General features: G+C 33.3%; 3 protein-coding genes across 4 annotated transcripts in view; all 3 read right to left on the bottom strand.

Moving 5' to 3' along the window:
• The window catches only part of LOC145329426 (uncharacterized), a 53797-nt gene extending 47106 nt beyond the window's left edge, over positions 1 to 6691 (bottom strand). The window contains exons 1-7 of the mRNA XM_080173540.1: positions 6444 to 6691; positions 5494 to 6256; positions 2946 to 3012; positions 2337 to 2402; positions 1436 to 1511; positions 940 to 1020; positions 446 to 517 (exon numbers count right to left, since the gene is read on the bottom strand). Of these exons, the coding sequence (XP_080029666.1) occupies positions 446 to 517; positions 940 to 1020; positions 1436 to 1511; positions 2337 to 2402; positions 2946 to 3012; positions 5494 to 5607 (476 nt within the window). The 5' untranslated portion in view covers positions 5608 to 6256; positions 6444 to 6691. The remainder of the gene's footprint in view (positions 1 to 445; positions 518 to 939; positions 1021 to 1435; positions 1512 to 2336; positions 2403 to 2945; positions 3013 to 5493; positions 6257 to 6443) is intronic.
• Positions 6692 to 7503: 812 nt separating this feature from the next.
• LOC145329429 (tRNA-specific adenosine-34 deaminase regulatory subunit ADAT3) lies at positions 7504 to 15658 on the bottom strand. Of its 2 annotated transcripts, XM_080173544.1 has the most exons (11): positions 15398 to 15592; positions 15013 to 15124; positions 14479 to 14569; positions 13665 to 13748; positions 10970 to 11203; positions 10515 to 10658; positions 10017 to 10190; positions 9553 to 9707; positions 9112 to 9207; positions 7811 to 8846; positions 7504 to 7582 (listed from the first exon to the last, which is right to left on the bottom strand). In XM_080173544.1, the coding sequence occupies exons 1-10, from the start codon at positions 15573 to 15575 to the stop codon at positions 8714 to 8716; spliced, it is 1401 nt and encodes a 466-aa protein (XP_080029670.1). In that variant the 5' UTR covers positions 15576 to 15592; the 3' UTR covers positions 7504 to 7582; positions 7811 to 8713. The 2 variants fall into 2 exon arrangements, with proteins under 2 accessions (XP_080029670.1, XP_080029671.1); XM_080173545.1 differs by lacking the exon at positions 7504 to 7582 and having other exon boundaries at positions 8060 to 8846; positions 15404 to 15658.
• Positions 15659 to 15660: 2 nt separating this feature from the next.
• On the bottom strand, positions 15661 to 24758 carry LOC145329428 (uncharacterized). The gene is made up of 15 exons (XM_080173543.1): positions 24649 to 24758; positions 24199 to 24337; positions 23867 to 23935; positions 22714 to 22789; positions 22233 to 22310; positions 21559 to 21639; positions 21112 to 21198; positions 20794 to 20869; positions 20163 to 20331; positions 19551 to 19713; positions 19149 to 19268; positions 18707 to 18816; positions 18358 to 18448; positions 16673 to 16789; positions 15661 to 16398 (listed from the first exon to the last, which is right to left on the bottom strand). The coding sequence occupies exons 1-15, from the start codon at positions 24701 to 24703 to the stop codon at positions 16138 to 16140; spliced, it is 1692 nt and encodes a 563-aa protein (XP_080029669.1). The 5' UTR covers positions 24704 to 24758; the 3' UTR covers positions 15661 to 16137.
• Between the last annotated feature and the right edge of the window lie 1301 nt (positions 24759 to 26059).

Genomic DNA, 26059 nt, shown 5'->3' on the forward strand with positions numbered 1-26059 from the left:
CTAGTAAGAGCACCCAAATTTTATTAGCCAAATCCTTATAATAAAGTAACAGGATGTTTGTGTGTCTGTGTGTTTGTACCGAAGGATCTCGCTAACCGCTGAACTGATCGGGTTCTCCTTAACAGGGTATATTCCCATATGTCCCGGAAAGGTTTATAACTATTTGGGGGGAGGGTACCACCACCCTCCCTAGAGAAATAAAATTTTTTTTTAATTTATCGATTTTAGAAAGAGAGTTCAACGAAAAATAAACGTCAAGCGTTAAATAGCTATATTTTGAATGTAAATAAAAACAATTAAAGTGCCACTAGAGGCCTCTAGGGGCGTAGCCGCTAGTTATAAGATAAAGTGATTAAATAAATAGCTTTGGATGCCAATGTTCAAAAGTTCAACAACCCCCCCCCCCCCCAATTACCCCAGAATACACTGAAAAAAAATATCTGACCTTATAGGAGGCGGAGCACTCAGCATCGGAGAGACAGAAACAGGCGTGGGAGCTGGGGAATGCAGGGGGGTGCTAAACCATTTCAGTATATTGAAAACAAAACAAAACAAAATATCAGAGAGACAAACGGACAGAATGAATTATAGAGTAGATGTTTGGTGGTATTTTGAGTGATTTAAAGTCAGGCCAAATACAATAATAAGAGGCTACGATCAAACCTCATGCAGTTTTCAATTCCGCATCCGCTCGTCGTCGGGTAGGGGATAAGTTTAAATATCGGTTCACACTGGGTCATAACTTAGGAAGTTAAAAATCCAGACAAAGGTCCTGCAATCAAAGAGTTGATTGTCTGTTGGGTGTTACTTAAGCTATTTTCCCGGGTGTCTGGACAGAGTTATAGGCTGTTAGACCTGACTTTAAAGTGCCATGGCCAGCAGCCTCGCCAGTATGTCATAATTGACTAGGCAATTGCAGTTTTCAATACTAATACTTTCCTGATGGATTGATTGATTGGTGTTCGTGGATTTCTCGTTACAGTTTTATTTTGTGGTGTAAGAGGAACAGGCAATGTTGATCTTTTTTGGGAAAGATTTACTTTACATATATAATATCTTTATAATTAGATTAGAAGAAAAATCAAGGATTCTTTACAATCGAACCAAAGGTTTCCAAGGTTGTAATTTTCCGGCAGACGAGAGAGCTATTGGATATTAAGCGTTTATTTTTGTGTGAGTAATAAGTTGAATACTGTAATAATAAGTTGAATACTTATTCCAGAATCGAAACTGACAAAGATCCGCTAGATTAGAACCGGTTCTGAGTCATTTTACTAAAAATCGTGTACCGTATCGTATTTCTGAAATTTTCTACCAATAACAAAATAAAAATATATAAAAGAAATTAAACCATGAATATTGAATAAACCTAAAACCACTCATCTTATTAATACATATTTCACTTTAAAGAATAAATGATGAAAAGTAGCCCTGCCTCGTGGTCACATAAACAGCAGACCTGGGTGTTTCACACGAGGCTCCAGAAGAACCGTTAGATCCAGGTACAGTGGCCTGATTATGTGATACCAGAAATATAGTGACAGAAAACATGCACAATCTCTTAGCTAAACAAACTCCAGGAACAATCCAACCGCATAATTGGGTAGTTAGTAAGTATACAAATTTTGGCACGAAAGGACAGTATTTTATCCCATTTCATTTATGTAGGTAGTAAAGGGGGGGGGGGGGGGGGGAGTTTTGACACATTTGCGTAAACAGTGAGTATAGGCTTTATCTTTGGACTGAGAGGGTAGGTTATTAGGGATAAAATCATTCTTATATGATGAATTTTCCCAAGTTTTAAGATTTTTTGAATAGGCCTCCAAGTTCAGGAGCTGCAGGCCTCCAGGTCCTCTCTGTACAGGTAAAAATTTAAAAAATAATTTTTTTTGGAAGAGTTAGAAGTCAACCTATGAAACAAAATATGCATATTTTTGAATGTTATTCACATATTTGAAGAAAAATATGCATATTTTGTCTCATAAGTTGACTTCTAACTCTTCAAAAAAAATTTTTTTTTCATTTTTACCTGTACAGAGACCACCTGGAGGCCTATCCAAAAAATTTTTAAAACTTTGGAAAATTCATCATATAAGAATGATTTTATCCCTAATAACTTATCCTCTCAGTCCAAAGATAAAGCCTTTACTCACTGTTTACGCAAATGTGTCAAAACTCCCACCCCCCCCCCCCCCCCTTTAATTGAATTGTTTGGTTACTCTAGTTCGTGGATAGTCCCCTTTATTAAGTGACAGTTAAGAGCGCTTTTTAAAAACAATAAAACTTGAATACTTTGTCTGATCGTTTATTAAATGGCCAATACTTCATATATCAATCCTGAAATTGTTTTGTAGCCCGGTTGCTTGTTTGATGACAGGCAACACCAGAACTGGACGTTTGGCCTACAGAATGGAAATACTTTATTACAAGCAAATGTAAGAGGATTTATTATATTATTTAGAATTCGATTCGAGGATTTATTTGCATTTTGCATAGAAAGGGCACGTTCATTTATTGAATAACGAAAAATACGAGGCTGGGGGTTACACTGCGAGGCCTGTACATGCGGTGCTCTAACCCTGCGGGAATACCCAGTATCCAATATGTATAACCTCACCGAACCACACTATCTATTTAAATGAAGCAATCATAAATTGTTGGCTTTTAAGGATGAACTAATCAAGGAGTTCATGGGAATCCTCCATTCTTTAATTCTTTTTCTCGAATTTATTCTAATCCGATGGATAGGAACCGGTTCTCATCCATACGAAAAAAACTATGTCTAGCATCGTATTATATCCAGCTTTCTACGAATATAAAAATGTACAATCATAAGATTAAAACCAGTTTTTAGCCCGTGCTAAAAAACTGGTTTTAATCTTATGATTGTACATTCTATATCCGAGGAAAGCGGTTTATAATACGATGAAAGAAATAACTATTACCTTTTGAAGATGATTCTGGCAGGCGTTGGGTACTTGTATCCTCATCTCTCTTGAATTTCAACAAAACCTTTAAACAATAGTTTTTATATCTATAATACAAAGTAGAATGATGTCTGTTCTTCCGTCCCTTAAGATCTCGGTAACCAATGAACCGATCGGATTCTACTCTTCAGAGTATATAGTAGTATAGCTATTGGTACTGCGGTGGTTTTAAGCTATTTTCTTGGAGGGTGGGACAAAATGAAAATCCCCCCCCCCCAAAAAAAAAGCCGCTAATAAGATTATTTCATAGAATTTTCTACACATAAAATCAATAAATCATGGAAAAAACAAATTTTCGTTCTATAATTCTCTGGGCAATATATCTCCCAATTTTTGTTCTTTTCAAACATCATATATGATTGAATGCAGGGTTTTTTAAGGGATAAGACAATAGCTGTACACCCCGAAAAACAACTATCTTTACCCCCTCAACAGATTTTAATTATTAGTGAAAAACGTAGGATGCTGCTACTAGTTTGTACAACCCTATCAAGTACCAAAATCCAGAAGATTTATATTCAATAAGAGAAACTTAATATTTTTAATTCAACTTAATAATATTAATAATATTTTAATTCGACACATATTTAATAGTGTCAAGTTTAAATTTATGGAAAAATGTTTAAAATAATTCAAAATTGTTTAATTTGACGGATTTCTTTCGAGTCCCACATTACACCTATTTAAAGCAACTGCCATGCAAATTTTCACTGCTGTAACTCTTTTTTTGGTTGAGTTCCTTTATTTTTTAGTTTTAGTTTTAAAAAGTGTCACATCCGCCCCCATCCCCTTTGGTACATAAGCTCATTTTAATATAGGTATTACATCTAAATTCAAGAATAAAAACCTTGCGAAAATAGGCTTTTAATGCCTTATTTGGCATATTTTGATGAAGAAACCATTAAGTAAATTTTCCTTTTACTTTACATACTAACTACTTTAAATACATATCATGCAATAGAACAAAAACAAATTGCTAAACTATTTAAACAGAACAATCGTAAGTTAAATGCTTTGTTTGAGTTAAAGAAACATTAAATAGTTTTTAACATTTTGTTAGCATAGAGTTGTGTTCAAAAAGGGGCGGTTAATTTAACCATCTTGTAATCAATGCGCAAATGGCACTTAGAATCCGAATTTCGTTATGAAACTTGGCATGAGTAATCCTTTGTCGGTCTTTTTTTCCCTAAATCGAACAAAAAAGTTGGAAAAGTAACGGCTAAGTATCGGCTCATTACTAATGCCAAGTTTCATAACGAAATTTGGATTCTAAGTGCCATATGCGCAAATATTACGAGATGGTTGTATTAACCCCCCCTCCCCCCTAACCAACAAATTAAAAAATTAAGTCAAGCCTCATTAAATGTAAACAACAATATTATAAAGGTTTATTAGGATTTTTTTTACATTGGCAGGTTGCGTGAATTTAATAATATTAAAATAAAACTTTGCTTCAGCTCGAATTTAGTTATTACAAACAAGGATGATGCGAAGCATACAATTCAGACAAAAAAAGTTAGTGTAAGATTAAGTTTTTAGACTAAAGGACAAGTTCAAGAAAAGTCCTTTCAAGTATTGTTTCACAACCGATTAATATACCGTGGATAGGAACCGGTCCTCAGCCATTCTGAAAACTTATGTATAGCATCGTATTATATCCAGTTTTCTACGAACATGAAAATGTACAATCCTATGATTAAAACCATTTTTTTGGCCCGTATCTTCGGCTTCTGGGGGTAAAAATATCTGGTTTTAATATTAATTTTATTTTACATTTTTATATTCGCGGAATGCTGCTGTTTAGTATACAAGGCAATAAATAACTTTTTTTCCTCAGAAAAAATCCAGACCGTAAAAGATATTTTAAGACTAGTTGCATATTGGTCAGGGGAATCTGCGACAAGCAAAGGATTCTCCTACTCTTTGTATCTGTGTTATTTTACAATTGAATTAATAGTTTAGGAAAGTTTAATTAGTCTACCCCGACGACTCGACGAGCACTCGAATATTTACCGTTTTCATAACAAATCTTTACTTTTAAAATAAGGAAGACAACATCCATAAAAGCCAAGCTTCATTGACGGACAAATATTAACATTAAAGCAGCGCATTTAATCATAAACATTATTTAGAAATAAAAAAACCTTATAAATCTATTCCAAAATTGATGCTTAAAATAAACATATTTAGGTTTTTAAACCAAAATACAGAAATGCTTCGCATATAAAATTACTAATGATCTAGAAATCCAAATTCCAAAAACTTGAATAGGATGTGATGTGCTGTAAAAAATGAAGAAATAATGTTTAAAGAAGACATTCGGACTTTCTAGTATTGAGCTGCTACGGCTTCTTAAGGAATCACCATGCGAAATTTGAAATCGATAAGACAATTTCATCACGCCTTAATTGCAAAATACGGCTATCCGTAGCAGTCCGGCCAACTTAAGTTATAGAAGAGCTTTGATTTTAAAAAGAAGTTACTGAGTTGAAACATAAAATTGTACCTCCAAAGATTTCTCAAAATCACTCCATGCCTTGTCCCCCTTATCCTCCGGAGACGAGGAGGGTGGCTGGGTCGAGTCCCCTCCCCGACTACCAGTGGACCCGCAATCAGACATTTTGAAAATAAAGTTCAAGACTTGATTTGTTATTCACTTGTAATCATCTGACATTAAAAAGTATATGTGGTGCAATAGGCCTTTTATTAAGATGAGGACGTCAGGTTTAGGATATTAATGGGAAGGTTTCTTGATGGCAGCAATGATCACTTTTATGGAGTAGCTTTAAACTGTTTCGTTAGGATGTGAAACCTCAGACTGTTTGCGAAGCCTTTTAAAAGTTTAAGTTCTCATCGCAGGACATGACAACGCTCGGCAAAGTTGTGAAAAGTTATTACAGGGACCGAATGATAATAAAATGATGGGATTGCTTTTGTTTAGTATTTTGGTTAAATATCAAACCTCCCTAAAAATCAATATGTTCTTCAAGATCCTTAAAATAGCTGAGCTAGAATTCTACTTACATCAACATTGATAATCACAGCAGCCATGAGAAAAAATTAAGCACATCAAAGTCGCTAAAGCCAGCCTTCGAGTCGGAAGTCAATGAAGACGATAGCATAAGTTTCACTATTACTCAAAGACTTACAGAGCGTAGATATTATTATCTTGTATACAAGACGTTTTAGTGGTTTCTCGACTATAAATACTGTTCTGTTCATACATGTTTTAAACTATATTGTAATTCGCTACTAAAGATATTTTCATACTTGTAAAAAAATATCGCTCTTTATTACAATAGTTAAGTTATTTTGACTAAAAAAAACTGGACGTAACACTATAAAAAAAATTCTTTACTTTAAGAAAAGAGCAGGCAACTTTCAATTAGATTTCAAATAAATGAATACTAGAACTTAAAAAAGAAACTAAAAAAGTTAAAGAGCGATATAACTAACAATTAAAATTAACTACTATAGTAAAAGAAAACTTGATCATAATATCTTTATTAAAACATTATCAAACAATGAATCAAATCAAATACATTATGATAGCGCATGTAAAGATATAAAAGATCAAAAGCGCCACAGAACTGCGTCACCTAGTGGCGCATTGGAGAACTAAATTCATCAAATATTGAGATGGAGACATCTGTTGACGAATTATTGAACTCGAATGTGGTGGATTGTGTGTTGGCTGGCTTACAGACCCAACTTGGTTCTTCTCCAGTGTCTCCTCTTGGCGTTGTAACGGATCTTGTTGTTCAACTTCATTCTAAATTATTAGAATAATGTTATTTCCATTTTTTTCGTTAAAAATACAACAAAAAAAGAGGTGGTGTCAAAGATGTAAATGTACAAATGAGGAGAGATTTTTACCCACATTCACCCCCCCCCCCCCCCCAATAAGAAGAACACTCTCTCCTTAATTTTCATTCTTACTTGAGGAATTAGAATTCTGTGCCCGACGAGGGAACTAGGAGTCTTAACAAAACGCCACAAAATATTCAAATATTTGCAATTTCAAATAGAATTAATTTGCTGCATCGCATCCTTGCGCTGAACATAATAATTCTATAGAAGCTACACGAGGGGTGTATAATCTGAATGGGTTACCCTGCTGCAAGGGGGGGAAGAATTTGTAAAAAAATTTGTAAGAGAGGGAGAAAAATGAAGAAATAAGCCGACCTGAAAACATTTTTTCCATTTTTTTATCCTCCTTGGGGGGGGGGGGGGGGGGGAGGCAAGAAAAATATGTTGGGGGGCGAAACAATTAATAAAATTAAGAGTACTGAAAACATTTTCCATTTTTCTCCCCCTCATTGGGGAAAAAATGAAAATATTTTGCAGCAGGGAAAAAATAAATAAACCATCCCTGAGCTACACCAAATATGACAAAACAAGAACGCACCTGGTCCACTGAGGAATGGGTCTGTTCTGCTTCATCTTCTTGGCCAGAATCAGCTTCAGGCGCAAAGTTTTCCTAGCCGCCATTTTTGTTTTCTATCAACACCTTCTTCTGAAAAATATCACAAATTTATTTATCATACAATACATAGAAAATATAATAATATGATTAAACACAGTGTGCAAGAATACTAAAGAGGTTAAAGTCAGCTCTACCCAACAACTGAAATAAGAAGGGGAGGGGGGGTGTTATGACACTTGAGTAAACACTAAATAAGGAGTCTCAGGAATGAAAATGATTATTTCACTAAAAGTTTCATGCATATTTTGTTTTATAAGTTTTCGATTTTTAGAAAGCTTCACACAAGTACCGGGAGGGTTTTAGGCTACTTTATTTTCAGTTATGGCGTTCATCTAACCCTCAACTTACTTTGTATTCTAGCACTGTGTACAAATTATTAATATGATTTAGTCTAGAATTAAACTATCAACATATTATAAAAATTATAATATTATCATTACATAACAACAAAATATAAATTTAGTTTCATTCTGTACAAAGAATAATGTTTTCAATTGCAAGCTTTAAAAATAAATATCACTTGAATTTCTTACACTTAAACAATAAAAAGCAAACATAAAGTTTAAAGAATTTTAGTTAAAACATTTTGAGAAGTATCTTGCATAGAAAATATAAATATTTTAACTCAATATTACAGTAACTATTCACTATTCTTACCAAAATGCGTAATATGATCTAGGACAAAATTTTTGTAAACCAGAATTAAATTAAATGAGATGAAAAACAATAAATACTAGAGACACAGAAATTAACTTTTAGTAGATAAATCAAAAAAGTTTGACTCTAGACCCAATAAAATTAAAAAGAGCTTAATTTAATCTTTCCTTGCCAAAACAAATGAATAACTTAGCTAGATTTTGTCATCTTCCACTTTAATTTCCTACTAATAAAACTATAATGAAAATACTTTTTTTTTCAGTAATATTTGTCATTAATGTTCATTTGAAGATCTCTGTAGCAACAGTGCCGCAGCTGTGAAGATCTCTCTAGCAACAGTGCCACAGCTGTGAAGATCTCTCTAGCAACAGTAACGCAGCTGGGAAGATCTCTCTAGCAACAGTAACGCAGCTGGGAAGATATCTCTGGCAACAGTCCCGAGGCTGTGAAGATCTCTCTGGCAACAATCCCGCAGCTGTGAAGATCTCTAGCAACAGTCCCGCAGCTGTGAAGATCTCTCTAGTATCAGTCCCGCAGCTGTAAAGATCTCTGTAGCAACAGTCCCGCAACTGTGAAGATCTCTCTAGCAACAGTCCCGCAACTGTGAAGGATCCTTATCCTTGTCTTGATCATGAAGAATGCCAGCGTAGACCTCGTATCTGTGGTTAAGACCGTGTAGGGTGTGAATCTTGTCGCTTGTACCCAATGCTCCATCCCTACAACATATGTCCTATTATTGAAAGCTACGACGTCATGCAAGATGGCCAAACTTTTTGTTTGCGTGTGTGGGGGGGGGGGGGGAGGTGGCAACCATGGTTTGAATAAACCTCCAATGAAGAAACTTTTTCATCGACATTTATAATCTAAAGAAAGGGTAATTTTGTCTAACTGTCAATTTAATTGGGGATGTGCATCAATCCATCGGCGATGGTCTTATCCCTTGAGATCCCTGCTTCACTGTTTATATTGAGATAAGTCTACCTTGATCTCGAACTGTAGAAGACCCGCCTAGTTCTCATATGAATTAAAGCCATGGAACACATATGACAGGGCTCCTGGGAAAGATACACGTCATACCTAAATAGAACATTTATTTTCATGAAAACTTAAGCCTTTTTATGTGAAAAATTACTGTCCTTTCATGAACAGACATGAAAATTCTTTTCTTAAACTCATTAAACTTCTGAGCCATACTGAAAATTCAGGTATGGTATCTTATTAAAGAGGGTGCTTCAAAAATAACAAGACCAATGATCGTACAATTTTCAATTTGCTATCAGCGGAATACTGAGCTGGATCTTTAAATCATTTCAATGGTGCGCTAAATCACCCCGCGCACCATTGAAATGATTTAAAGATCCAGCTCTGTATTATATACGATGCTATCAATAAATACTACATAGAAACTAAACAAGTACATACCCTGTGCAAAGGTAGGGCCCAGTTTTGGGCACCGTGGACAATTGTGCTATGCTGCCAAATCTCTTGAGATGATTGTGTGACGTGGTTGGTTTCTCATCCTCCTCATTCTCGTCTATACTTCCATTTCTGCTGGACTTACCACTGCTGCCAAGCTCCTAGAAAGAAAAACAAGGATGAAAACATCCGTAAAAGAAGCTCTAAAATCGGACGGCATGACAAACGAACACTAAAACGTGTCAAAAATTAATAAGCAGAATATTATTAGACAAAATTGTATATAAATGGGACTATGCAAGAACGAGAGCATCTTCCAGCAGTGGTATTGGGCATTTTATTAGTAAAAAAAATTTGGATTGAAAAGCGAATTATGTTAATGTCATAAAATGTTTTGTTAAGCTCAATGTGTAAAAACAAAGACCGCAAAATTTGCGATGGAAATACAAACAAGGGACTTCTCCACATACCTTGGTATAATTAAAAGTTGGAAGAGAGCTGGTGTGCTGTAAAGCTCCGCCCCCCTGGGACCTGGCCACTAGGTCAACAAGGTTGAGCACTGTGTGGTGGAGCGGGTGCCCCTGGGTCCCATGCCCCTCGGCTATTATCATATTCGTGCTAGGATCCACAACAACGCCTCCGCTCTACAAAAAATATAACTTTTATAATAAATTAAACATGATAAACAATAAAAATGAATTTATGGAGAGAGACAAACAACATGCCACTTTTGGCATCAGACAAATATATTACAAACACAAAAAAAATCATGATGCTATTCTTGGAATTTAGTATTAACCTGTGGATAATAGCCTTGGTGGTTAGATATAGTGGATAATAGCTGGTAGCTCTGAGCATGTATCCTTCCTGTAGATCATAGTTAGAATATAGTCTTTACCTGTGGATAATAGCTGGTAGCTCTGAGCATGTATCCTTCCTGTAGATCATAGTTAGAATATAGTCTTTACCTGTGGATAATAGCTGGTAGCTCTGAGCATGTATCCTTCCTGTAGATCATGGTTGGAGGAGGACCACAGTTCGTGTGAACCATTCACTAGAGACTCAAAATATTTATCCTCATGAAAGTTGCAGGGCCAGTATGAATTATCAGCCTGAATAAAACATTAAAATTAAAGTAAAGCAATATTTTTTTTCTCAAAAACTTTTGGTTCTTTTCTAAATTTAGATTGGCTAGTTCAAAATAAGTAGTACCCAGATGTTATAATACACATCTTAATCTACAGAAGGGGTAATCTTGTATATTCTAATTTGTTATGTAAATCAATTTTTCGTCCATTGTCTTTTCCCTTAATATCCCTCAAAATCCATTTGGACTACCCATACTAGGAAATTGGAATAAAGATCAAGATACTAAAAATGCTCAAATTAATATTATTTCTACCTAAAAAACACATTGATTTACCTTTAGCATATCGAACTGTCTGCGGGTTAAAGGAGCAAATTCGGCCACTCGTTCCACCCTGAAGTTTTCAGAAAACACAGACGGGTCAACACCCGCCGCTACAAGGCGGGACTGAACGGCGGCAGGGTCGATATCCGCCGGGGAGTTGTCCCTGGCGGCTTGGTTTTTATCACAGTTTTGAAGAGGGCAAGTTGATGTAGAAGACAAGGGCCATAATAATAACAGGATATAATCCTAAAAAGAAACAAAGAAAGATTATTTACAGTCAACTCATAACATAAGAGAAAACATAAAAGCTACATTAAATCAACTTAGAGATCTTGCATTTTTCCAACTTAAAGCCCTTGAATATTTTTGAAGGGGCGAGTGTGAAACTTTTAGAAACCATGACTAAAAGACAAAGGAACTCAACTTGAGTAACAGCACTCAAATTAGGCACAGCAGTCGCTTTGTTGAAGAACAAAGAAACAGCGGGGGAATCGCCGCTATTGCTGAAAACCACGAACGAGAGCAAGTGATTTTAAGCACTTTTCAGCATTTATTCTAAATGTTATTTAGGTGAATATACTAGGGTAATGTTTAATATTGTTATATCAATTTAAAAAAAAAAGGTTTCACTATAATTTTCTATGAATAAAACTTTGAAATATTACGCCTTTTTTATGAATTATCATCAAAAGTTTTGTTAAGTTTAATGGTTCAAATAAAATAACACGACAAAACATAAATGCTGTAAATTACGAAAGTACAATAATAAAACTGTTATTAATATTGCAAGTTATCATCCCTTTATCTAAATTAATACTTTTCATTAAAAAAATTTAATTGTGTCACAGCAGTATGAACTCAATAAAACATTCGATGATATATAGTAAAAAATTCTTAACATTTTGAAGCTTTTTTTCATAAAAAAAACATGGTAAAACTTATCTTTTAAAAAATGATATAACGATATTAATCATAACCCTAGTATATTATTATTTACGAAAAAACATTTAGAATCACTGCTGGAAGATGCTTAGAATCACTTGCTCTCGTTTGTGGATAGTCTCCTTTGTTTGCCTTTCTCGCCAAAATAGACAATTATAAATCATTAGAATCAACTTATTTTCCTTAAATTTTCACTTGACATTTTTATGAAAAGAAATATGTTTGTCTCGAATTTAAATTGTTTGATTAGGCAAAAAGACAAAAAAATTACGACGGAAAACGGCAGTTTTAGGCGATAGCAGCGGTTCTGCCGTCGTTTCCTTACAGTTCCTTGTTACATCTCTCTGACGTGCAAAATAGTGTCACACCCTCCTCCCCCCTTGATTTTGATGAGTAGTTTATGAATATAATTTAAATCCTGTTTATCTAGTTAAATCTCTTATTTGATTGAAAATGGTTATAGATTATTCAGCGCAAACCATGATATTTAAATGGGAGGGAAAAAGAGAGAAAATACACTAAGAGGGAGAAAATGTTAAAGAGAGAGAAAGGAAAGGTAAAGGAAATTAAAAAGGACTATCCACGAACCAGAGCAAGTGATTCTAAGCATCTTCCAATAAAGGTACTAAGAAAGAGAGGGAATGTCTGATTGAGCCAATAGGAGAATCGCATCGGAATTTACATTGGAGCTCATTGGTTGAAATTATGTACACATTTTCCTACGAAGGCATGTTTTTTTTCATTTCATACATACATAAAAGTCAGCTGTTAACAGTATATTTTCTTAGTAGAAAGCTTTGCGGAATCAGAATTAATTGCCCAAAAATTTCGTTTACAATTTAAAAGCTTGAAACAAAGTTGGATTCTTAAAAAAAAAGTTAGGCTGGCAACTCGCTGGTGAGGCAAAATTATTTGTGAAAAATCCTCCAAAATCGAATAAAAAAATTTACAAAAATGAAATAAAATCTTAAGAGGGTTATTAACATATGATTTTGTTTAATTTTTGTAGATTTTTAATGTGCTTTTGGATGATTTTTCACAAAAATAATTTTGCCTCATTATCGAATAGTGAGTCTATCATTTTTTAAGAATCCACATCAGCTTGAGTCGAAAGTAAACAATACTTTTGTCTGCTAGGAATGTTCTCTCTTAGATTTGACGAAAAAAGGGTTCAGAATATTCTTCTACTCTTCTATTTCTATTCATCTTCCAGTATTGACTCATGGTATTTTTTTAGTGAATATACTAGGTTTATGTTTAATATTTGCTTTATCGACTAAAGTAAGGTTTCACCATGGTTTTATATGAAAAAAACTTTGAAATGTAAAGCAATTTTTAAAGCAATATCATCAAATGCTTTGTTGAGTTCACAGGACGAAATAAAATAACACTGCAAAAAAGCATCAAATGTTGTAAATTGCAAAAGTACATTAATTAAACTGTTTACAAGTTACCAACTCTTTTTCTAAATATACATTTTTAATCACAATAATTTATTTTGTGTCAAAGCTTTTAAACAGTTTGAACTCATCAAAATATTCGATGATATTGCACCAAACAATGCTCAATATTTCAAAGTTTTTTCATATAAAACCATGGTGAAACCTAACTTTTTAGTCGATAAAGCAAATATTAAACAAAAACCTAGTATATTTACTAAAAAATGCTATGGGTCAATGCTGGAAGATGCATAGAATCACTTGCTCTTGTTCGTAGAGAGTCCTCTTTTGATAATGATCCTACGCATCTAAAAAAAAAGACTTACTTTCGAAGATTTAACTCTTTTTAAGTGTTGTAGGCTAGGTAAAGGCAGGACCTCATTTAATTTCTGTATCAACTTTGAAGTTTCCTTAAGTGTTAAAAAAATTAGCAGGTAGTATTTAAAGATAAAATTATTTTGGTCTTGCTTAGGTTAGATTTATTCTGATTTAATGAAGGGAAAATAATGTATTTACAGCATGGATCTTCAGGGATAAGACAATTCCAGATAAATTTGTTTACAATGTATACCCCCAACATCATAGCTGGAATAGCCTAAAATCACTTGTTCTTCGTTCATAGTTCAGTTCAAAGTGTATTTTTCAAGAATATGCAAAGCGTTTGATGTTAAAAATTTGAAAAACGTACCAAAGAACGAAGTTTTATATTTTCAGTTAAAACAAAGATGTTTATTTAGATTAAACTTCCATATAACTGCTTTGGCAATCGATGAATTTTTACTAGACTATATGATGTTTTAATATTGACAATAAACTTAGTTATCTATAAATTTTCTTTTTGTTTCCCAATGTTGGCACGTTCACACAAAGTGAGCAACAAACTCACCCCACCCTCTTTTGTTTTTTTTTTAATAAAATGAAAATTAGGGGGGGGGTGTAGTTATTATAATTTGTTATTACTTTAGGTTATGTTGGGTACTAAGTAACCCCGAAGGGTTAGGGGACCGCAAGAGATGTTGTGCATAGAGAAGAATTGCTGGGAGGGGGGATGGAGGGGGGGAGGTTGCTATCAAAGCTTATCAGAAGCACTTTAAAAAATAATCTAATATTCTCTTCCTGTAACTTGTAATTATCTTTTACCTTTTTATTAATAATCTGCGCGGCTAAGGCTTTAACTAAAGGCACTGGTAGTAGAGCATCTTCACCCAATACGGCACGTAACTTCCACGGCCTAAAACAACAAGGCAAATTATAACAATAACAGTTTATATTTTTTAAAGCAAAGCTTTTCTGTAATTTCCGTAGAGGTAAGCTCTTCTCATAATTTTCGACATGTTTGAATTGTCATATCGATTTAAAACTTAGTATGAAGATTACTGTAACAATTCGGTACAATTAGAAAGCAGCTATATAAATCATTATTACCAGAAAGTACGTAGGTCAATTTAATACAGAATTTTTACCTATTTAAAGAGAAATAATATATTTGTTATACCTAATCATCCCATTCTCTTAACTTTATGGATATTTATGATATCTAATAAGCTTTGCTTTTATGGATATAGTCTTTCTTGTTTTGAAAATTAAAGTTGTCAAGTAGTATTTCTAGACACGATATTAAATTATCATGTAACATAATTGAGAAAATTATTTTTTAAAAGGAAGGAAACTTACTTATTAGGAAAAGAATTATTTTCTAATTTTAATTTCTTAGTTGGTGGACAGTCACCATTTTCTGGTATTTCTTCGGTATGGCCATTAGATTCATGCTTCTCTTTGGACTTTTCTAAAACAAATTACCTAATGTATCATATGTTAAGTATTTATTTTTTTTGCGAATTTTGTACATATATTTAAATTCATGTCACTAAAACTTATAATGAATTTAATTTGCACTATTCTATGATATAAAGTAAATTATCTTAAAGGATAATAAGATAAAAATAGCAGAAATGATGGTTCGAAGGAGTTGTACTTTTCAGGGAAGCTTTATAAATGTCTAATGTTTTTTTTAGTATAGTTTCAATAGGAATAGGAAAATTCTATTAAGTTAGATTACCTGTACCATTTTTCGTGCACGTGTTGACACCATTCTCTTTCAGCATTCGATGCTTAAGATTAGCAGTCAACTCAGCTGCCACTTTAGGGCAGCTGCTGCCAAACTGCTCCTTAGAAGCAGCCAGACTGCCACTTAGCACAGCCGCCGACTCCAAATCAGTGGCAGGCGGCTGCATCATTTATCAAAACCGCCACCATCAGCTTTTGTCAGCAAAGTTCATATAAATGTTTGTAAATCCGCAAGTTTTCAGTTGTAACAATAAATCTGAAATTAATGCATTATTATTAATATTATAGTCACAGCTGGAATTTTTTTTTACATTTCATAACAATAATAAAAAGTGTAATAAATGTATTATTAATTTTACATAACAAGCATAAGTTTTCAAGCATAAATATTTGTAATTTATCTATGGCAAACTATTTTAAATTTTATCAAAAGCATTTGATTAAATATGCATAGTAATGAGATTAAGCAGAGATGAAAAATTTTAAATACTATTGCTATTCTGATTATTTAGTGGATTGAAATTTTTCAGTTACCAAATTTCTTTATGAAAAAATGAAACAATTTGTGTATCAAAATGTATCAAAAATAAAAATATGATAATGTAACCAGGGGTTTGTAATATTATGCTTCGACTAAATCATCATGCAATCCAATTTTCAAATTATTTTCTCATTCATTTAATACTTCAATCCCCTGATAAAAAATGATTTTATATGAAGATAAAAAAATATTCAATCGACTGTATACTTGTAAACCACGCCATCAATAGTCAACGCGACTTTCAGGGCGCGCGAATCAGTCTTCATCCGTTTGCACAAAATATTGCAGATCAGCTGTTGGCCGGACTTGACCGGCAGCCGCGAGGGCAGGTAGAAAATTGTCTGCTTCCAGTGGGTGGGCGTGGCGTGCGGCCCAGTTGAGAACATGACCTGGCTGTTGGGAAGGTTGAAATACGTGTCGAAATATCCAACTATGGCAGTAAGGTTGCAGTCCCTAGTACAATAGGTCGTTATTTTGATAAAAGTGATTAGTTTACATAAAAGAAAATGAAAACATAATGAAATCAAAATATCAGGAATTATAAAATAGACGACAAAACAAAATATAATATATCCCAATGATAATGAACAAATTTACCCCTTTTGTAGATTTGAATTATCGGTTTAAACGTTTCAACAGTGAACTGGAGTAGGGTATTTTTGGTGGAATTAGTGTATCTTTTCTTAAATGCATTTTTTTTCAATCAATGATAAAATAATGACTATTCCTGGTGATGGTTAGTGTGAAGGGAGTATTGAACTGTGTGTCCTCGACTTTGCAGGTATTCAGATCCAAGTCAAGCACCAGAGCTGGATCAGAAATGACAGAGGCATGTGGCACAATCTAAACAAATGAAAAATAAACACATTTTGAACGTATTATCGTAATTGTATTTTTTTAATACAGTAAACAAATATGTATTATCGTTTCAAATACGATAAATATAACACTACAATTTGTAGCTACTCTATATCCAGAAAATCACTATTAAATATTCTCCTTAACATTTTTCATGATCTTTTAGTGGAAATAAAAGCTTTGTCACTTTGCAATAATAAATGTTTTAAGGATTGAGCTTTCACTTCTGCATATTTCAAACGTTATAAAAACACACTATTAACCGCATTTTTACAACAGCACAAACTGGTAACATCCCTTTGCCTTTGCTTTACTCTTTATAGATGATTTACTTTTACTTCTTTTTAACAAATATGAAACACTATACGAATGCAGGAATGGAGGGAAAATTATGCTGTGTTTGGGTACAGTACCCAAAGTTTAATAACAACGTTATCTAATCGGTTGGCTCAAAAATCTTGGTTACTTTAATTAAATTTCGATAGGTTGGTTCACAGCTTTCAACTGAAATAAATGGTAATTCTGTTTATTATCATTGCTAATCATACGAATTTATTGTCCGTTGTCCTATCCCTTAAGATCCCTGATGCGAGTGTGACAAAATGCGGTAGAGAAGGAACACTACATCAAGTTGTAAAAATTAGAAAGTACATAGTAACAGAAAGCTTTAGGATATGTTAAAAATCTCTCAAGTCAATTCATGGATTATAAGAGATCAAACAATGAAAGAAACAATGATAAACAAAATTAACCCTTCTGCAGATTAAAGTTATTGGTTGAAACGTTTGGACAACACAATCCAATTGTGACAAATCCAAGTTTGTTACCCAAAGTTGTGAGCCAGGGAATAAGACAACGTGAACAGAAAAAACTTTGGGTACAAGTATAATTCACAATCCAATGTCTCCTTTTTCCCTGTTTCAATAAAAGTACACACACAAATAATAAGTTAACACTAGGAATTATAATTGTTGTTTAAACGACCTTTATCACCAAATCTTCAACTACAATTTTTGCTTTGTCAGCTATCTTTTTTATCACATATTTTCTTTAATACACGTGGTAAACCTGTAACGAAAGTGGAAGGTGTAATTTTCACAATATCTAAAGAAGCATAATATCGGTTTTGCGGTTAGAGAGTACACAAACACAGACAGACACAGATCCTATTACTTTTTCTATAAAAAAAATAGCCCAAAACTAGTCCATGACCGTTAATTTTCCTCAAACACTTGGAAGACTAATCGTACGCAAATATGTTATTGTTCGTTTTATTGTTCTTTTCTTTTAACTCATAGAACCTAATTATTTCAAAGTATCAGCGACAGAAACTAGTACATGAAGTTTTGATGACTTATTCATTTTTTAGTCAAGATATCAATCAGCAGCACCTAACGTAAAAAACATATTTAGATTCTGATCAGATTGTAGAAATATTATTCGGATGCGAATTGCCATCCCTTATTTTAAGTCCAGATTTTTTTGATCCCACTGCACAGAAACGCATCTAACTACTTTTGTAGTAAGGGATTAATGCCAAAGTTAATATTTACCTCAACGCTGGCTTCTTCCAAGATAGGGGCGCGCATACATTTCATCTTGTAGCCGTACACATCGTCCCAAAAGTCTAATAACTGACTGTACCTACAAAAAAAATATATATTTATTTCAATTGGAGAAATATGTAATTGCAAAAAAAGAATTTCTCTCTAAACTAGTTACTTCGCCCCCAGTCTATAGGGGAGGTCAGGAAAATAGCCTAAACCATTAAAAAAACTAACACATACCAACATTTTCGGAGATAGCTTCATGCAAAAAAAAACATTACTATAACTTGATAATCTACCTTAACTTTTGCATATAATCCCCGCCCTCACATCTCCTTTACAATACATGTTTTACCTTTTCTCATCCTCAATGGCGACAAGACTGATGGTCGTTCTGTTGGGTATCATTGAGCCTCCAGGTGCCATGTACTTATCCCTGGCCGCTATTACAGAGTCTAACATACCCTAGAATTCAAAATGTTTAAATAGTTTGACCTTAATTCAATTTATATTTATAATAATTTCATTCATAAGGAATTTTGCAAGTATTTTTGGAATGTTCTCCAATCCATTTCTTTTTGTTTTTTTCTATCGCCAAAATAGATACATTTTCAAGTATGGCTTTGAACCCGATAAACGTATATCCTCTGCCATGAAACCGGTTTGAGCCATAAAAAATCATGTATAGTATTTTAGACAATATTCCACGAATAACTATTTCATTATCTATGAGGTTTGATCCAGAGGACAGTTTAGAGATCATAAAGTATAAACAGGTTTAAAATTTAATATTGTACCTCAAATAAGAGAAAGTATCCCATCCACTCCGAGACAATGTACTGAAATGACTCGAAAGGCAACTTTGTTTCCTCCAGACGGCCCTTTACTAACTGAACTTTATCAGCAAGACCATTTTCCTAAAAAAGCTTTTCTTATAAACTTCGGCAGTTTCCATCAATGCTCGACAAAAACTATGAGGTAAAGCACCCAAAAATTATTATCTAATATCTTTCACTGAATAACTGCCATATCTCCAAATGAAGCATACGTTAGTTGTTGGGTTCTTGAGCCAAAGAAAGATGAATAGTCAAATACAAAAAATATTTTTGTATAAAACATATTATTTTAAATGGGCTCTATTCATAAAAGTATAAATTCCAGGTGAACTATCCCCGTATCCCTGGTAAAATAAATCTTACCCTGACAATATCCATGGCTTGGTAGATGATATCACTGCAGTCCACCCCCACAACAGCACTGGCGCCCGCCTCAGCAGAGAACATGGATAGGATACCTGTACCACAACCAATGTCCAGAACTCTTGAATCTTTTATGCTTGCCGCATTTTTCAGTAATGCTTCCCTAATAAAGTGCATACATTTTAGTAAATCAATAACTGCTGTCAAATTGCCAAAATACAGATGTTAAAAACACCATTTTTTAAAATTTTAACATCGATTCTAATTTTCCAATGGAGTTAGGTGCTTCAGAAATGAAATAAACAAGAATCATGTACAAATTCTAAAAAAATTCTAAGTCAATTCTGTCATAACTGAGGGGGAAGGGGGATCATTTTCATATTAGCCAGCTGAGAGAAACATTTTATAACAGGATGCGAGAATAACTCAATATATCCACTTATTCTACATATATCCATTAATAAACAGTACTGGGTTCACCAATTAAAGTTCAAATTAATTTTTTGCAAAAACCTCTTATCAAATAGGACTGAAGTTGTAAGATGGACACAACATAGAGGCAAATAAGTTTTTCTTTTAAAATTAAACCTATGTATTTATGTAAATTTTCACCTATAGGACTCTGTGCGAACTTTATCTGAAAGCATATCCAAGTGTATAGAATAATGAGCATATGACTTGAAATAGCTGTAGTCCTCTTCCACGGTCTTCTGGTCGGCCACGGATACAACCCCACTTGAGCTTTGTGCCACTCCTTCACTCTTTTTACTCTCTTCCATTCCTAAACAAGATTAGTTTTCATAAAAACTAATGACGTTTTTACTTTTTGGAATGTAAAAATATTACCTACTTCTGTCCCGTCGTGAAAAATTTATAAATCATTCAACACACAGACTTAAAATCTTTTAGGTTTGGAGGCCCAAAGGCAAGAACCATACAAATGACGAGAAAGCATTTAAAAAATATAATTGGTGGAAGAAGTGATAACTAAATGACTTTTTACCAAAAAGTCTAAAAATAGATAAATTCTTATCTAGAATGTGTAGAATCTCCAAGAAAACAGCGTTTCCCTCTCAATGCCTTATGACATCACTTTATTGTTTCGTTTTTTTTTCTTGTGCAAGCTCTACTAATTTTTGTTTAAATTAAAGTTTAATCTATGTATTTTAATTTTCCCCATCTTTCCATTTGTTTCTTTTCCCTTTATTTTACAATGCCATTTAATACAAGTTATAAAACTAACCTGAAAATAAACTTTGAGCAGCTGAGCGCATTTTTATCATATCCTCTCTGCACCTTCGCAATTCTGCTTCTTTTTCCTAAAAATTTTAAAACTTTAAAATAAAAGGGAGGAGACACTGATTTTTTTTCAGGGTGTCATTTTTTCTTGGGAGGATGGTGGTACCCACCCCCAGTATAGTTATGAACCTTCCCAGAACCTATAAGGAACACTGCAAGGGAGAAACATATCGGTTCAGCGGTTACCGAGTACACACAGAAAAACCGAAAGAACTTTTATTTTTGGAGAAATAGTATATAAAGAATTTATTAAATTACCAACCTGTAACTGTTTATGTAATGTGTCCATTTCTTGTTCCAGTTCCCTCCTCACCCGTCCAACTGCCTCTTCTAAACTTTCATTCATCAACTAAAAAACAAAGGAAATTAGAATTGACACAGACTGCGACTGCATCAGCTAGTTGTGGTCAGATTCTAGACGTACAAGGGGGGGGGGGGGGTATCCCCTTAAATTACCTCTAATTTAACCCCCTCTTAAAACTTTTAAATATACATTAGAGACTTTCCTCTCCCCCCTTAGACCTTTGAACTTTTTAAAGACCCTCATTTTACTCCCCCCTCCAAAAAAAAGTAAGCTTGACGTCCTTGGAGCAGATTCTCGAAACGGGTTCAATTTAGAGATTATTTGCTCTTCAGTCAGTAAAATCTTGAAAAAAACCTTACATAGCATCTAAAAAGTTACATTCAAGACTTGTAGATTAGCTAATACCTTTCTTCTTGGGTTTTCAATCTGATCATTAAGATCTCTGCTAATATCAATACCAAATCCATTTTCATCCTCATCAAATTCCTACCATCGTTGTGTTCATTATAAGACTCATTTTTATGTTTGGCTTCGAAACCGCTAGATTAAAACCAGTTCTGAGCTAGACCTATAAATCATTTAATTTCGAGGAAAGATGTTTATAACACGATGCGATAGATAACTATTCACCCATTGGATACCATTCAACCATTAAAACATAAACAAAGATTCCTAGGAAGGGAAAGGTAGGTTGCGGGTAAAATCCGTTAAGGTTGTGTGTTTTAAGTTAAAAACAGTAGTAGAACGATAAAAGTTCATGTTTATAGTTCTTTTCAATAAGAAATACACATATTTAGTGAATATTATCGTTCAACTACTATTTTTAAGCCTTAAAACACACACTTTTAAGAATTTTACCCGCAACCTACCTTTCCCTTTCTGGAATAAGCTGAATAAACTTTATACGGCAAAATTTCCCCAACTGCCGAAAAACTTTGCACGTACTTATGGGGTAAACATAATTTGCGATGCACGTCAATTTATTGTCATTAGTCTTACCCTTTCAGATCCCTATTTAAGCCAAAGATTAATTATCCAAATTCTAAACTATAAAGTAAGAGTCAGATATAATGAATTGCCTCATCCTCTTGATCCTCCATGAAACTGTACATCAACAAGGCATCATCTTCAATCACAGGCTTCATGTATTTATCACCCTAAACATAATTTAAACATTTATTAGTATAATGTTATATATACAACGTGACTTTTTCTTCAGGAAATCAGCCAACGAAAAATGAGTTCTGAAGAAAAACAATGTAAAACGAGGTCTGTCTGTTCGTATGAAGCTTAAGGTTTCGGTATATGCTGAACCGACAAGGTTGTGCTTATCAGAATATCCAGATTATAAACCTGCTGTGGTTAAACTTATTCTCTTAAAGAGTGAGACACTGAGACACCATCCAGGATATAAAGCTGCCAACTACCAGGGTAAAAATAATTCAGAAACTGTAGTTAATTCTTATACAATAAAGTTTCGGGGATTTGCTTCTTACTAAATCTTTTTTTCTTAACTGATATCCATCCTATGAAGTTTTTGTTGTAGAAAAACTATTTTACCTCCCACATACTATCTGAACTTAAGGACATGACAAAGCCAGCACTTGGTGATTCACTTCGGATGTAGTTGATTAATCTGAAAATTTATCTTATTTAACGCAATATGAATAATAAGTAATACTAGAATCAGGGGTGTATATTCTACATGGGATCCCCTGCTCAGGGGGGGGGGGGGGGGATAAAAATAAGTGGTTGGAGGGGGGAAAAAATGTAAAAATTAAGAAAACTGAAAACATTTTTTCTATTTCCCCCCCCCCCCTCCTAGGTGAAAAAAACGTTTAAAAATGTGTGGTAGGAGGGATAAAATAAAGAGTTCTCTAAATATTTTTCCATTTTCCCCCTACTTGGTGAGAAAAAAACTAGGTCTAGGGGGGGGGGGGGGGGGGGGAAAGAAAAATAAAAAATTTTGTAGCAGGGAAAAAAATAAATCTTGTGCAGAATATACAGTGACACCCCTGACTAGAATTTGCAATATGACATAATCGTAATGCATATTTCAGTACGATTTTATTATTTTGAAATCCACATGTTTTAGCTTTTTAGAAAATTATATGTATCGCATTATGATTTTGTAATATTATAAATACAGGAATAGGTTTCCTAATTATTTGGTCAATATGGTGAATACATGACAAAATTTGTAGCTTTTATCTTCTTCGTGCTCAAAGAGGATAGAAAGATTTAAATTTCACAATAAGAAAACTCAATGCCAGAATATTTGGAATACACATTCTAGGATGATCAATATTACAAAAATACAATAAATGACTTAAATACAATTAGGTAGTTTTCATATAAACTTACGTATTTGAATTCAAACAGTCACCTGTTTCTCAATTCATTTTCATATACGTAAAAAAAAACAAAGAACAATTTCTAGTTTGCCACTAAAACAAAATTATCTGACAAATAAAATCTAAGAACATGTACAATATCAACTTTATTTGATCGTACAAAAAACGAAGTGTTTGACCCTTTCATGTAAATGAAACCATACAATCGATGTTAAAAACATCGTTATACAGTTAAAATTTGAAGTTGGTTAACAAAATAAGAAAAGCAATAAGTAAATATCCTAATTCAGCGTTTAAGTGTAAAACTGAAATGTTAATAACTGAGAAAACAGGTTCTTTAAAAAGAATTATGTACCAACCTGATATAACTGAATGTATCCATATTGTGTCTTTTCTTCAAAACATTTAGGTCCATACCATGAACGTCTCTAAATCAATATGGGAATTTAAAAAAAAAACTTTATTAAAAAAATTAAAGATGAAGTAAACAAACATGGAGGAGTGAAACCCAGGAGCATCGCTTGGTCAATAATGGTACACCAAAATAGGGTGGCAAGAGTTCGATTTCATTAACCGCAATACATTAGGGCAACTTCCCTCTGGTTTTGTAAGTAGGAAGATTATTAAGTAGTCCATGAAGCCTTGTCTAAACACCAACAAACTGCCTATGGCTCATCAGTCAAAAAAATACCTGCAATGTTCTATGCATTCTTCAGCTGTGCGAAAAGTAGTTTTAGAGAAGAGATCTAGGGCAGGTTTCAGTGAGTCAATAAGTTTGTCCTCATCCGGAAATTCTCGATCTTCGTCAGATAACTTCATTTTCCTGCCTCCTACAAAAAAAGTCTCATTATTCTACTAATTTAGTTTATCAAATCTACTTTGGTTGACTTTAATAGATTTTAAACTCCTTTTCATATTTTAAGACCTGTAGCACCGAAACAAAACTTGGACACTTTGTAAAATCAGGAACCTTGAGGGGTAAGACAATTAAAACTAATAAGACTATAAATTGGCAGAAATTATTAACGAATTTAAGAGAAACATCGTTTATAAAACTAAATTTTTGGTTTCGTGAAAATTAGCAGTCCAATTTTACCTCCCTCCCGAGTCCCTGGGCAATAAGTAAAAATATTGTAATTACCTTCCACAAGTTCAGGAAGATCATTTTCATCACTAGAACTTCCCCCGTCAGACATTTTTTATCAGTTTAAAATCACAGATATTAATTCTGAAATAAGTAAATAATGTTGACAATATACTTACAATCAAAGCTGTTATTAACATTATATATATTGGAACAAAAGAAAATTAATACTTATTAGTCTGTCAAAACTTAATTATTATATTGAGTTTGTTTTAAATAGTCCGTATGTACTTTTCTAGTAACGATTACAGAATTGCTTCGCTTTCTAAATCATATATACCTCTAACTGTTATACGAATCAACACCAAAGTTTGAGATCGAAGCACAATTATATAATAATCTAACTTTTCTTTTTTTCAAGGACATTATTGAAACTTATTAAAGAAATAAAATAAAAATTTAAACAATCACTGGTACACGTAAAGGGATCAGACAATGTAATCAAAAAATTACCACTAATTGTATATTATAATTATATGTTAGGACAAACCTAGTGTAGAAACAACCTATCAAAATTTAATGAAAAAAAGCCTTTTTGGCTAACCAATTCCAGCGCTCGAACGTGGTTTAAAAAAACTTTGTTATTAATAATGCAATGTCCACTTCCTCTATTAGTATTTCGACAATAAGACATAAAATAAGGCCATTATTTACATAAAAGCTTTGCGTTTGAAGACAAAATAAAAGACAAGCAAAACACGTGTAGTAGCTAAGCCTTTTGGCTTTCATCATTCATGCAGTCCCAATTGCGTGTGTGTGTGTGTGTGTGTGTGTGTAGTGTGGTGTCAACGTGCGTAAAATGGAACGCGGTCTTTGCGCGTAGATTTGGACAATTTCTTACTAACAATTTTTTCCCAATCTATAATAATCTAAAATAATACCCTATACAGAAGTAACAGGATATCTATCTGTCTATTTATTTCTATGTGTACCAAAAGATAACTAACAAACCTTCCTTGAGAAAGGTTATCACCACCCTCCAAAGATAAATCGACCGTAGAAAAAATATCCCCTACTTATACAGCATGGCTAAAGTTTTAGTAAGAAATAGGAGAAATTTTGAATAGAGAATATTTTGTTTTCAGAATAAGTTGTCAACCCTATCGTAATTTTTGTTGTAATTTTCCTTCAAATATTTTTTTTTTCAAAAAATAAAACACCTTTTAATGAAGTAAATAACCCTTAAACAATAAAAAATAAATTTCTTATTTATAATTTTTGTAATAATAACTTGGTTACTCTGTTACTCGCGAATGCCGTGTTTTATTTTTTAAAATTACGAATTGTTATGGGTGTCACATTTTTTTTTATGTTTATTGAATTATGTTAAAAAAACAATGACAATTATGGCATTTTAATTTTTTAAAACTAGCATATGAGCCCTTGGCATATAAACAAAGTGGAGCAG

Source organism: Acartia tonsa, chromosome 10 (genome assembly GCF_053477335.1).
Source record: "Acartia tonsa isolate MP-2025a chromosome 10, ASM5347733v1, whole genome shotgun sequence".
Classification (NCBI taxonomy): domain Eukaryota; kingdom Metazoa; phylum Arthropoda; class Copepoda; order Calanoida; family Acartiidae; genus Acartia; species Acartia tonsa.

Bases quoted from the DNA above. Each gene is read 5' to 3' on its own strand.
- LOC145329429 (XM_080173544.1), bottom strand. From the start codon at position 15,575: ATGATGCAGCCGCCTGCCACTGATTTGGAGTCGGCGGCTGTGCTAAGT. The intron at 10,659-10,969 runs GTAAATCAATGT...TGTTTTATTCAG, and splicing joins GACAGTTCGATATGCTAAAG to GCTGATAATTCATACTGGCC. The intron at 8,847-9,111 runs GTAGACTTATCT...CATATGTTGTAG, and splicing joins TTCTACAGTTCGAGATCAAG to GGATGGAGCATTGGGTACAA.
- LOC145329428 (XM_080173543.1), bottom strand. From the start codon at position 24,703: ATGTCTGACGGGGGAAGTTCTAGTGATGAAAATGATCTTCCTGAACTT. The intron at 22,790-23,866 runs GTTGGTACATAA...ATAAATTTTCAG, and splicing joins GATACATTCAGTTATATCAG to ATTAATCAACTACATCCGAA. The intron at 19,714-20,162 runs GTGAAAATTTAC...GCACTTTATTAG, and splicing joins GTTCGCACAGAGTCCTATAG to GGAAGCATTACTGAAAAATG.